Genomic DNA, 12,453 nt, shown 5'->3' with positions numbered 1-12,453 from the left:
TTTTTACTGCCGGGCACATCTTTGGTCTTAGCGAGAATGTAATGTGCTTACACTTCTGTTCATTCACATTTATACGCCAGTTCGCTAGCCATTCTTCGACAGAACTTAAATGCTCTGTTAATATTCTTGATGCTAAAATGTGGCATTTGTTACGGCTCACTATTGCTGTACCGTCCGCAGAAGTTGAAGTTAATACTTTGTTAGCTGTTGGAAGATCTGCTGTATATATTATGTATAGTGTTGGGCCTAAAACACTGCCCTGGGGTACACCAGCCCTTATCTGACGTTCATCAGATATGAAATCTCCCACTTTTACCGTAAATTTTATATTTTTTAAATAAGACTCCAAGGTTCTATACAATTCTAAAGGTAGAATTTTTTTAATCTTATATAAAAGACCTTCGTGCCACACCTTATCAAACGCCTGAGCTACATCTAGAAATATTGCTAAACAGTACTCCCTGTGCTCAAATGCTTTCCTTATCTCGTTAGTAATTCTATTTACTTGCTCTATTGTGCCATGTTTCGCACGAAATCCGAATTGATGCATTGGTATTGTGTAATTTTCGTGGAGGAAAGGAGACATCTTTGATAGTAATACTTTTTCAAATACTTTTGAAAGACAGGGTAGAAGACTGATTGGTCTGTATGAAGACGGATGTGTTAAGTCTTTCCCAGGTTTATCTATCAATATAATCTGCGACTTTTTCCATGAAATTGGATAGTATCCGAAACTAAGAATTGCATTGAAGAGCAAAGAGAGCACCTCTACAGCAATAATTGGTAACTCAATTAGCATTTTTGGGGAAATTTTATCATGTCCCGGCGACTTTTTTGGATTAAGTTCTTTGATGATACCAATGATTTCAGAAGGTGAAGTCATAAGAGGCTCGAGCGACTCTTTAGCTGTGTTGGGTAAGATTGACAGCTTAAAGTTGTTCTTTGGCAAATTGGGTTGAAATACCTTTTCTAGGTGATTTGCAAAGCAATTAGCCTTTTCCTCGTCACTTCGAGCCCAATTTCCTCCCAAGTCTCGTATAGGCATGTTGGAGTCAGTTGGTGGCTTCACGGACTTTTGGGCTTTCCAAAGGGAATTTTGCTTGTTTGAATTCGGACACAGCTTCTTTATATACATTTCGGTGTTCAATTCTTCCTCACGTTTAAGCGCGTTTTTTAATTTACGTACAGCAGATTTTAATTAAAGCTGAGTGGAAGGGGAACGATTTATCTGCCATTCACGTCTTGCACGCCTTTTTACATTTACAAGCATTTCTATTTCTCTATTAGAGATTTTTCTGAAACCAAGCGGCTTGTAGCTTTTGTTTGGTGTTGCTAAGACAGCTGCGTTATATTGGTTATTATATCATTTACTTCTCTTATACTTTCGTCAATATCTCTTCCTGTATTTATTTTGTACTCAATATTAATGTGGCTACTGACGTATTTTCTATATTTTAGCCAATTTGTTTTATAAGAAGTTAGACCCACTTTTGGATTAACGAATATGGGTTGTTCACATAATTTTATTAGTACCGGAGAGTGATCAGAAGAAAGATCAGTACATGTATCTGCTGTTATGTGCGATTTATCTATATTTTTGATAACAGCAAAATCAATTAAATCTGGTATTTTCTTCCGATCACTAGGCCAATATGTCGGCTTACCAGGAGATATTATTTCAAGGTTATTGTGCCTATTTATAACAGTTTGATACAGCTGTCGTCCTTTCGGATTAATAAGACGTGAGCCCCAGTACGTGTGTTTTGCGTTGTAATCTCCACCTGCTAGAAATCTTTGGCCTAGAGATCCAAAAAAGTCTTTAAATTCGATTTCTGTAATTTTAAAACGAGGTGGACAGTATATAGCCGTAAGGTTTAAGTCACAACCCCGATTTTTTAGTGATAGTGAAATAAGCATTACATCTATATTCTTTTCAGACAGAAATCTGATAATCTCTAATTAATGTTGGTTAACACCGTTAGCATTCCATATACAGATATTTAGTAAGCTCATTTTTTACTTAGTAAATTTTGCAGCATTTGATTTTGTGATTTTATTAAATCTTGGATCATGTTTTGCATGGTAGACATAAATTGTGTCATACACTGTGTAAGGTTTATAATCATAGTTTCAATACCTCCGTTTGGAGGATTTTGCGGTAAGAAGAAATAGGATTTGTACTTTTTTCTGAGGTTGCTATAATTTCATTACGGGACGTTTGTAACATTTGGTTACGACGTGCTTGAATTCCCTGTGACAGCTTAGATTTCAGATCTTTATATACAGGGCAACCTCTGTAGTTAGCGGTGTGATTCCCTCCGCAATTGCTGCATTTTTTATTTAACTCTTCTTTCTTAAGGGTGCATTTAGAAGTGGGATGTAAATCACCACATACCACACAAACACTGCGTAGAGTGGAGTATGATTTAGTATGCCCATATTCTTGACAGTTAGTACATTGTACCGGACCGTTTCTTTTATGTGGTTCTTCCACAGTTACTCTACGATGCAGCAAATATTTCAAATTATAAATGGGATGGGTCTCATTTTTTTTAAGTTGATTCGAATTCGGCAACAATTCAATTTTAAACATTGGCTGTGGTATTTTGTTTCTATTAAATATATTTACAACTGTTTTAATTCCAAAACCACATTCTTCCAATGCTTCTTTGACTTCACTAGAGTCTACGGCGGACTCTATACCCTTGATTACAACAACTAGGCCCTTAGAGCTCTTCAGTTGATACGAATAATAATTTTTGTTTTTATTTGACAAAAATTTAACTATGTCCATAAAACTTTTTTCAGTGTAGGACTGAATTTTTGTTTCATCTATATTGCCTTTTTTCAAAGGCACTATATGGAAATTGTTAGTACCTACAATTTTACTTATTTCAGCAACGAGAGCATTACTGCTACGTTCGCGCAAATATATTAGAGGTGGTTTGGCATTAACGACTGTGGTGGTACCCTTGGCATCGTCGTCTGTTCCATTGCTTAGTAAGGCAAACCTATTGCCATTTAAAACTTTCGGTTTATTCTTAATTGGTGTACCGCTTTGGAATTTCTTGGGATTGACCGCTGACTTTGAAGGACTTATAGCGGGATTCTGTAACCAGTCTCTAGTCTCTATTTGAGACATTTTGAGGCAAAGTCTCAATTTGAGACTAGTTACTATTCACCAAACAGTCTCTAGCGTTAGTCTCAAAATATTGAGACCTGCTAGTTAGCCGGTCACAAAACTACAAAGAGCTCTTGTCTGCCATTTTGAATATACTGAATAGAGATCATCATAGATATTAATCGATTGTCGTATTTTTATATTTTGTAAGCAACTCAAACACGAAAAAGTTAAAAATAAATAAATTTTACATAAATTTCGTAAATATTATGAAACAAAGTCAACATATATTTTCATTTTTATTGATAACTATGTTTTTTGACGATGTTATAGAAAATTTAATATTTGTTATCGACATATTTATTTCCATTCAAGTGTAAAAAACATCTCTGAATGATGAAATGTAATAGATTTTGTGACTGTCACTTACAGAATAGCAAAATCGGCTCAAGTCTCAAAAATTGTCTTTAACTCAAAATCTCAAATTTAGAGACTTGAGACTGTCTCACGTTACAGAATCGCACGGTTAATTTCCTTTTTATGTTAATATAGCGGTCAATGCCAGTTTGTACAGACTGACCTTTTTTTATTGGTACATTCTCACCTTGCTTTATGTTGTTCTTCGCTGCCTGCGTACTTGCTGGAACCTGTTTAGTTGGTGTGATCATGTTTGCTGCTGGCCGTTGTTGACTGCCGTTCTCTCCTGCTTTAGTTTTTTGTAAGCTCTGCTTATGGTGCTGCTCATTTGGTCGCTGCGATGACTCATCCTTCTCACCGTTGCCTTGTTTGTTGGTATGAGCTGAACTCGCAGGCTCGACAAAGCTGAAGTAGGCATTAAGAGAATGCCTACGGCCTTGTTGGTGGGGCTGCGCTGCGCTCATGCCTTTGTATTTTTTTTTTTTTGTTTTATTTCACACTTATTATTTGTTTAGTTTGTTACGTTTTTTGTTTATAAACAGTTTATGGTTTTTTATGTTTTGATTTGCACTTTCGGCGTTATTGCCTAACGTTTGCACTGAATGCACTTTTTTTAGTATTTGTTTATTTTGTTTTATTTTTGTTTTTATTTTTTTTCGAAAGTTTCTACGGAGCGCATGAAAAACACGTCCGTATAGGTTGAAAGTTCGAATATAGTAACTTCCAACATGGACATTCTATTACGACATATTCGTGAAGTTGATATTGGTCAGTCATCAATTGGTGATATATGTGCTGCTCACTGTGTTTCGGACGATGGAACAAACATCATAATGGTAGTTGTTTACATTTCGCCCAATAACACAGTTAATAATATCATAATGTTTATATACAGAAGACTTACGATTTATGGTCGAGTAGGTTCTGAAGAACTAGGAGAAAACTAGCATACGTTACGACTAATCTTAGCAGGAGCTTTCAATATCAATTTCGCATCCGAAAATGGACAACTCTTGATAAACTTTCTACGAGATAAATTAGAATTACAAATGAATAATGACCGTAATGAGCTACAAGACATGGAACAACAATCGATGCAGTTTTTTCTAGATTTCTGTCTAATTTTAATTCTAAAATATATGTATCGTATTTCTCGTATCATAAGCCTATTGTCTCGGGTTTACAATCAACCACAGTAATTACTGATGTACCCAATAATGAAAATAAAGAATAAAACAATGAAAAAAATAAAAGATCTATCCAAAAATATTAATTTACTAATGAAAACATAAAATAAATTCATAAATATACATATAGATAGAGCGAAAGAATTTTCACTTCAGTCGTGCGGTCATAAGCACACTCACTTTTTTTAATATAAACATGCATATGTACATGTATGATGTATTTGACTTTAACTGTTCAACACTAATAAATAAATAATTTAATTTTAATTGTAAACGATATGAAACACCGACGGCTCGCTAAAAAAAAAGAAAATTACATTACAACATGAACAATTTAAGACTTATACCATGTTCAGACCGAAAATTTAAAGGGATTAGATTACATTTAATTACATTCACTAATCAGCACGTTGGAAAGGTGAAAAAAACAGCTGTTTTTGTCAAGCAAGAAATCACCTCGCTTAATATTTATCAAAACAAAAGATTGACATTTAGTATTTTGAAATAAAAGCCGTCTTCTTTTAAATATTCTCCATATAATGGAAATAATGTACGCATTTTTTCATTTGTTAAGTCGATTTTCAAGTGAAATTAGTTTCATTGCTTTAAAAAAAAATTTATTGTTTTCATTTTCATTTCATTATAGGACTAGTAGGATAAACCACTCAACAGCCAAAATCGTGTGATTAAGTGTCGGTCTGAACATGGTATTACCGTTTGTATCAATGCACTCAACAATATGTTTAAAAATATAAACACAAAGCAATAATTACACTGGTAGACACATAATTTGTGTCATGAAAATTCTTAGGTGTTTCTAATGCAGTTTGATACCCTGAAGTCAAATCTGAAAACAGAATTTTTCTATCACTCGCAGATATTCTGTAACCTGCGGCTTTAAATTTTACAATACATAAAATTTCATTATATTCCATTATCTCTAATTTTCATACGATCAGGAATTTATCCGGTTTAGACCGGTTCTGCCTGCTTGTTTGAAGTAAACAACGGATTTTACGATCATTTTATTTTAAAAAATTTATCAGTAGACTAACGAGTCCGAGTCGGTTACGAGTTCTATGTTTGGATAGCAAAACGGTTTTAAGTTCACATTCTTTAAGGTTTTTCAAATTACTGTGTTTAAGATTTTTAGGTTCATTGTCTAGGCAGTGCGTAAACAGTAAATATTGCCCCAAATTTGTGACCTGAAAGTTAGCAGCAACTCTAACACGATAAAGTTAAAAATAAATTAATTTCATATATATTTCGTATAAATTCTGAAGCAAAATCAAGACTTATATTCATTTTAATTGGTAATTATGCTTTTTGACTATGTTATAGAAAATTTAATATTTGTTATCGTCATTTTTATTTGCATTCATTTGTAAATACATCTCTGATTAGATCTGTTCGCTTCAAATTGAGAGATTTTTGTGACCGTCACGTACTAATTTGCAAAATCGTCTCAATTCACGAAAATTCTCCCTAATTCAAAATCTCAATTTTAGAGACTTGTGACTATATCACAGTACAGAATCGATGGGTTAAAATGTTGCTGTATCAGTTGGAAATTAAAACAAATACAATTTTAACGCTTACTACTGAAATTATAAAAGATATACGAATCAAAATTAAAAAAAAATATAAATTTTGAGAACTTAAGAGCAAGTATTTGCCTACTACTGAACTAATTGCACTGGTTATATACATATACATATTTATACACACTAAATAAAAAAGCACCACCAAATATAACAGAAATATGATCACATGTGCAATTTGTTTATGAAGTTAGGATATTAGGGCCATTTTTATTTGTTTGGCCCCATAGTGTAAATTAGTTGCCCACAAAAATTTTTCTCGAAAATGATTTTTATAAGAATTAGCCAATTAAATAAAGAAAATTTTCAAATATGTACATATTCAATAAATAAAGAAATTAAAAAAGAGATAAAAATTCGCCTCAGTACAATTGCCGAAAGTATGCAAAGTTAAAAATCTATTCCAGTCTCCGACTGATACTCATCGCGAATGGACGTGTTTTCTGACTATTCTCTCTCTGGTGCTCATCAATTTTCTGCTTCCCGCTAAGCATTATTCTTGTTGTAACAACACACGTGCTAACGTCAAGACAAGTGCCTGTGCTTTAATTATTTCCAATGGCCCCAGGGCCACCAAATTTGGGGGACAATAGGTTCGCTTTGTTAGCTGAATGTCCCCAAGCCAAACGTAAAAAAACAGTATATAAACCCCTAATTTTTCCCGAACTACCTAAAACTAAACAGAACAATCCAAAATTCCTTACTATTTCAGCAAGTGATTCAATAAAACCAATATCGAAATACTCGTGTTTTGCAGTGCATAAAGCATTGAAAGCTATAAGCAAAGAAATAATTTCCATTTCTGAGCTACGGGATGGTAATTTGTTGTTGTTAGAAAAAATCCAACAATAGCACACAAGTTTTTAAGTACAAAGCGATTGAATGGAATCTGTGAAGTGATAGTAAGCTATCAAGACAACCTTAACTTTTCCAAAGTTACAATACTTGCACCATGTCCCTGAAGATGAAATCATTGAAAACATGAAAGAGCAAGGTGTAGTAGGAGTGTATAAATTCAAAAAAAAGGTGGACAATACCTTAGTTCACACAGGAGTTACCCCTCTTACTTTCGATTTATATGAATTACCTAGTAAAGTGGAGGTTTTTGTGGCGCTCAGCCCGTGTAAGACCATATTTTCCAAATCCAATGAGATGTAAATCATGTCAACTCTTATGGCATACCATTAAAAGGTGTAACAACAAACCTGCATGTGAAACCTGTAATTTCTCTCCTCACGGCTCAGTACAATGTTTACGCACCTTATGCGCTAATTGCGCTGGTGAACACCCATCATACTCAAATACTTGTCCAAAGTACATCCAAACAAAAGAAATTCTAAAAATTAAAACTGAGAACAAATGTACGAAGCGTGAGGCTATTAAATTACATAAAGCACAAGTGCCCAGCCTTCCAACTTCTTTTGCAGAAAAAGTAAAACAAAACGAATCAACAAAATACAACAACTCAAAACTTCCTACAGCACATTCCATTCATAAACCTTCCGAATCAAATAAAACTTCTTCCGAAGTCTCTCACACCGACACTGTAAAGAGCAATAACACTGCTCAAACATATCTTACTCTAAACGCCAACAACGATTTAACACTCCATCAACCTCTTCTTACGCTATAAAACTAAATTATGCTCCAGGAAAAAGTAACACAATAAATCCAGTAAACTCTCAATCTCTCCCATTTGCTTCTACCAATTCTTCCTCCCACAGCACTCCTAACAGCTTTTCTATTAAATCCACACCTCAAACAACTAACCCCGCTTATTCATTTATCAGCGAACTACAATCTCACCACACTTCAAATGCTTTTATCAACAACTCACAATCCAACCCATCAATTACTCAACAGTACAGTCACCCAGACCATGATCAGACTATGCCAACTTTCGAAGATGAAGAAATTTAACACATTTTTCTTTGTTCTATTTGCTCTATGTTCAATATACTTCAATGGAACATAAAGGGATTCTTCAACAACTACACTGAACTTGAAATTCTCATTAAAGAAATCTCCCCACACTTCATTACCTTACAAGAAACTCATCTTGCTGTAAATAAAGACACTTTGGTACCAAATAGGTATGTTAGCTACTTCTTAAATTTACCTCAGAATTTAACAAACAAACAAGGTATTGCGGTTTTATTAAGAAAAGACTTTCCACATAAATGTCTCGAAATCCATTCAAATATAGCTTCTTTAGCCATTCAGATATCCATAGAATTTAAATTTACGGTTATTTGCTTGTAGATTCCCCCACAACAAAATTTCACGCTTGCCGAACTTCGGCAAATTCTCTCCTCAGTACCCAAGCCCGTAATTCTGGTTGGAGATATGAATTCGTGGTCCCCATTATGGGGCTCCCCCCGAACTAACCAAAGAGGATTAATTGAACGATGGTGCCCCGACTCATTTTTCAATTCATAATTCTTTTACGCATGTCGACCTATCTATTTGCTCTACCAATATAGCTACAAAAGTGAATAGCCGTGTTTACTTACTACGATTTAGAACACCACTCACCTTGTAACTCAACACTGGTTATTTCACCGGCAATATTCAATTAGGAAAAAAAATGCGCAATTGGGGTTTTTTTGTTTTCTTTTTATTCACTGCACTGCCTCTTCAAAATAGATACGCAATAATACGTGCGGAATGTAGATGTAAAAAAATGACGCTGCGTTAGACGTTCGCTCGGCTCTGGTCGACGTAAAAGAGGGAAGGTCGTCCTCTGGAGCGGTCGCTTTTGATGGTTGAGTAGTGTAGAGTTGTGGTGTGATGTCCGCATGTGTAGTATATTCGTGTGTAGTAGTGTGTGGTGTCTTCATCTGGAGTGTCTGCATGTGTGGTGTCTTCATTTGTGGATCGCGTTAGTGTGGTGTGTTGTCGTGTGGTCGTTCAGTGTCGGGTGTATAGAGGGGAGAGCTAACTCATCTAGACATCCCGGCCCCCATAGGCGAATATTAGCCTAGCAGACGCTGTAATTGCTGCAGCGTGGCTACAACGCTGCTAAGGCCAGTGGAGCGGCGGTATGATGAACGATGCTGCTGGCGCCGCGGGGATGCTTCATTTCGCCTTGTTCTGGACGATGGAGGGGCAAGCTGCCGGGCGACCGGCCCTTTTTGGGGGTGCGATGCAGCACGGTATGGTGCGGCCTATTGCACAGTTGGCATAGGGTGATGGATGTACACTCCTGGGTGGTGTGTACCGTTGCTAAGCAATTCAGGCAGTGCTCGTGAGCTTGAGCAACCTTCTGCCGTTGCATGGGCTGCATGCTGCGGAAGATGCTACAATGTTGTAGCCGGTGTGGGCGCCGACATAGGGGACATCGGCTGCGCTGAGGTTCTCCTACGGGTGCTGAGGACGGTGGAAGTGGTCGTGTGCTACTACGATGAGCGATAGCAGTGGCGGTTGCCGCTGGAGTTCGAGGCGCTGGAGTTGCCCCAGGCCGTGGCACGGTTATGGCTGACCTCACCGTTGGCGGTGGCACTGCTGGCATATCCACATCCATTGTAATCTGTGTGGGAGGAGTAATATGGTTATAAATGGGTGTCATTAAAATGTATATGGCGATTGTGCCACGTTTTGTGGCATGAAAGCGTCGCCACGTAGATCGACCATTGCATTAGGTTTCGATTTAGTTTAAACGAGTTTTTTAATTGCGGGTTTATTACGTCGCGTTTTTAGTTATTTTATTGGCGTTACGGTAGTATCAGCGGTTTTTTCGTTATTTGCGGTTTCGTCAATGTGTGATAGAAAACATAGTTTCACGAGCGGTCTTGTTAATATACCGCTTTGAGTGCGCAGATCAACGACTCGTACATGACCGTCGGAACCGTAGTGTAATTTTTCTATGCGGCCAAGCCGCCATTCGGTGGGGGGTAGACAGTCATCATGGATGATGACACAATCTCCAAGCTTTGGCGCCTTTTCTGGACTCTTCAACCTGTACCTTTTATCAAGGTCCTTTATATATTCTTCCTTCCATCGGCGGCTGAAATCGTGATGGAGAATTTTGATTCTCTCCCATTGATTTAATAAGGATAGCGACCCGACGCCTAGCTCAGGTGTGGCCAGAATGGGTGCTCCTTTGAGAAAATGCCCTGGTGTTAGGGCTGTGAAGTCAGAGGGATCTTGCGAGAGGGTTGTGAGTGGCCGTGAATTGAGAACGGCTTCAATTCGCACTAACAGTGTGGTGAACAGTTCATAATTAAATTTGTAGTTTCCAGCTCCTTTTTTGAAATGTGATTTAAAGGTTTTTACTGCTGATTCCCATAAACCACCCATATGAGGAGCGCTCGGGGTGATAAATTGCCAGTTAATACCTTGGGGAGTATACCTTTGTACAATCTCTGGTGAGACTTGTTTGATAAAATCCACAAACTCCTTTTCAGTGGCTCTTTGGGCTCCAATGAAGGTTTTACCATTATCGCTCATGAGTTTTGATGGGAAGCCGCGTCGTCCGACGAAGCGAGCGAATGCCGCGAGAAAAGCCTCCTTTGTCAGATTCGTACACAGCTCTAGGTGCACTGCTTTTGTCGTAAAACAGACAAAAACAGCCACATAGCCTTTCATTAGGACCTTATGAAAATGCATTTCTTTATTTGGGGCTTAAGACTGGGAATATAGAACTCTTGACGGACTATATGCTGCATTAGGCGATGTTCAGCGTGAAGCATGAGTAAGTGGATATAATTGAGGAGTAATGTAGCAAGTTGGGATTTCTCTGCTATAATTAGAGGGTGGCGTTCGTTGTACGTCAGGCTTGAGTTAGCAAGCCGACCATTCGCACGAAGCAGACCTTTCGTGTCCAAGAATGGGTTAAGAACCAAGACTGAACTCCTTTTATCAATGGGTTTTGATTCTCTTAATAGTGAGATGTCGCGGCTGAAGTAGCGCATTTGAGTGGATGCGATTAGTGCGACCTTTGCCTTTTGGAGTTCTAGGTGCGTCAATGTATCGCATTGGCTACAGTATGGGTGAATTCCCTTAATTTTATTTTTGAGTCGCTCTATGAACTTTAGCATGTAGGCGATATCTCGGAGGGCGCGAGGGAACGATGAAAATCGCTCAAGGATGTCACTATCATCCAATGTTGCGTGAAAGCAGTCGATTTTTCGACTTTCTGGGGCAATTATATTGCGCATGGGTGATTTTGGCCAAGAATCGGAGATTCTGTTAACCATCGGGGGCCATTCCACCAGAGGGTGGTGGTGGCAAGGTGCAGCGGCTTGCACCCTCTTGTACTAAATCGGCAGGATTGTCAGCACTGGCTACGTGTCGCCAAGTGGCTGACCCCACCAGGTCAAGTATTTGTGACGTACGATTAGAAATGTACGTTTTCCATGCGTGTGGTGGTTTTTCCAACCAGGCTAGAATGATTTCAGAATCGGACCAGAGATGCAATCTGTATTTCTTCATGTTTAAGTGGGTCTGCACCAAGGAAACCAATTTTGCGAGTAGTAGGGCGCCACAGAGCTCAAGTCGAGGTAGACTTAGCCTTTTTAGAGGAGCCACCTTAGCTTCTTCTTCTTAATTGGCGTAGACACCGCTTATGCCGAGTTAACAACCGCACGCCAGTCGTTTCTTCTTTTCGCAACGTGGCGCCAATTGGATATTCCAAGCGAAGCCAGGTCCTTCTCCACTTGGTCCTTCCAACGGAGTGGAGGTCTTCCTCTTCTCTGCTTCCCTCGGCGGGTACTGCGTCGAATACTTTCAGAGCTGGAGTGTTTTCGTCCATCCGGACAACATGACCTAGCCAGCGTAGCCGCTGTCTTTTAATTCGCTGAACTATGTCAATGTCGTCGTATATCTCGTACAGCTCATCGTTCCATCGAATGCGATATTCGCCGTGGCCAACGCGCAAAGGACCATAAATCTTTCGCAGGACCTTTCTCTCGAAAACTCGTAACGTCGACTCATCTGTTGATGACATCGTCCAGGCCTCTGCACCATATAGCAGGACGGGAATTATGAGTGACTTATAGAGTTTGGTTTTTGTTTGTCGAGAGAGGACTTTGCTTCTCAATTGCCTACTTAGTCCGAAGTAGCACCTGTTGGCAAGAGTTATCCTGCGTTGGATTTCTAGGCTGACATTGTTGGTGGTGTTTAAGCT

The 12,453-nt window shown here is 38.2% G+C and overlaps 4 protein-coding genes across 22 annotated transcripts in view; all 4 read right to left on the bottom strand.

Annotated features, from left to right (window-relative positions):
* LOC125775546 (uncharacterized) overlaps window positions 1-4,893 on the bottom strand; it is a 121,528-nt gene extending 116,635 nt beyond the window's left edge. Inside the window, exon 1 of the mRNA XM_049446204.1 lies at window positions 3,726-4,893. The gene's annotated coding sequence lies outside the window, so the exon portion shown is untranslated. The remainder of the gene's footprint in view (window positions 1-3,725) is intronic.
* The window catches only part of LOC125775455 (uncharacterized), a 59,808-nt gene extending 47,808 nt beyond the window's left edge, over window positions 1-12,000 (bottom strand). For both annotated transcript variants that reach the window (XM_049446099.1, XM_049446100.1), the window contains exon 1: window positions 4,906-12,000. In XM_049446099.1, coding sequence (XP_049302056.1) covers window positions 10,026-10,934 — 909 coding nt within the window. In that variant the 5' untranslated portion in view covers window positions 10,935-12,000 and the 3' untranslated portion in view covers window positions 4,906-10,025. The remainder of the gene's footprint in view (window positions 1-4,905) is intronic.
* Window positions 1-12,453, bottom strand: part of LOC105224078 (voltage-dependent L-type calcium channel subunit beta-2) — a 995,088-nt gene that overhangs the window by 682,096 nt on the left and 300,539 nt on the right. The window lies entirely within an intron of this gene.
* LOC125780351 (uncharacterized) overlaps window positions 1-12,453 on the bottom strand; it is a 296,278-nt gene that overhangs the window by 146,019 nt on the left and 137,806 nt on the right. The gene's annotated exons all lie outside the window — the stretch shown is intronic.

This window comes from Bactrocera dorsalis, chromosome 1 (genome assembly GCF_023373825.1).
Source record: "Bactrocera dorsalis isolate Fly_Bdor chromosome 1, ASM2337382v1, whole genome shotgun sequence".
Taxonomy (NCBI): domain Eukaryota; kingdom Metazoa; phylum Arthropoda; class Insecta; order Diptera; family Tephritidae; genus Bactrocera; species Bactrocera dorsalis.
The sequence above is the reverse complement of the archived record's forward strand: the minus strand, read 5'-3'. Positions and strand labels throughout refer to the sequence as shown.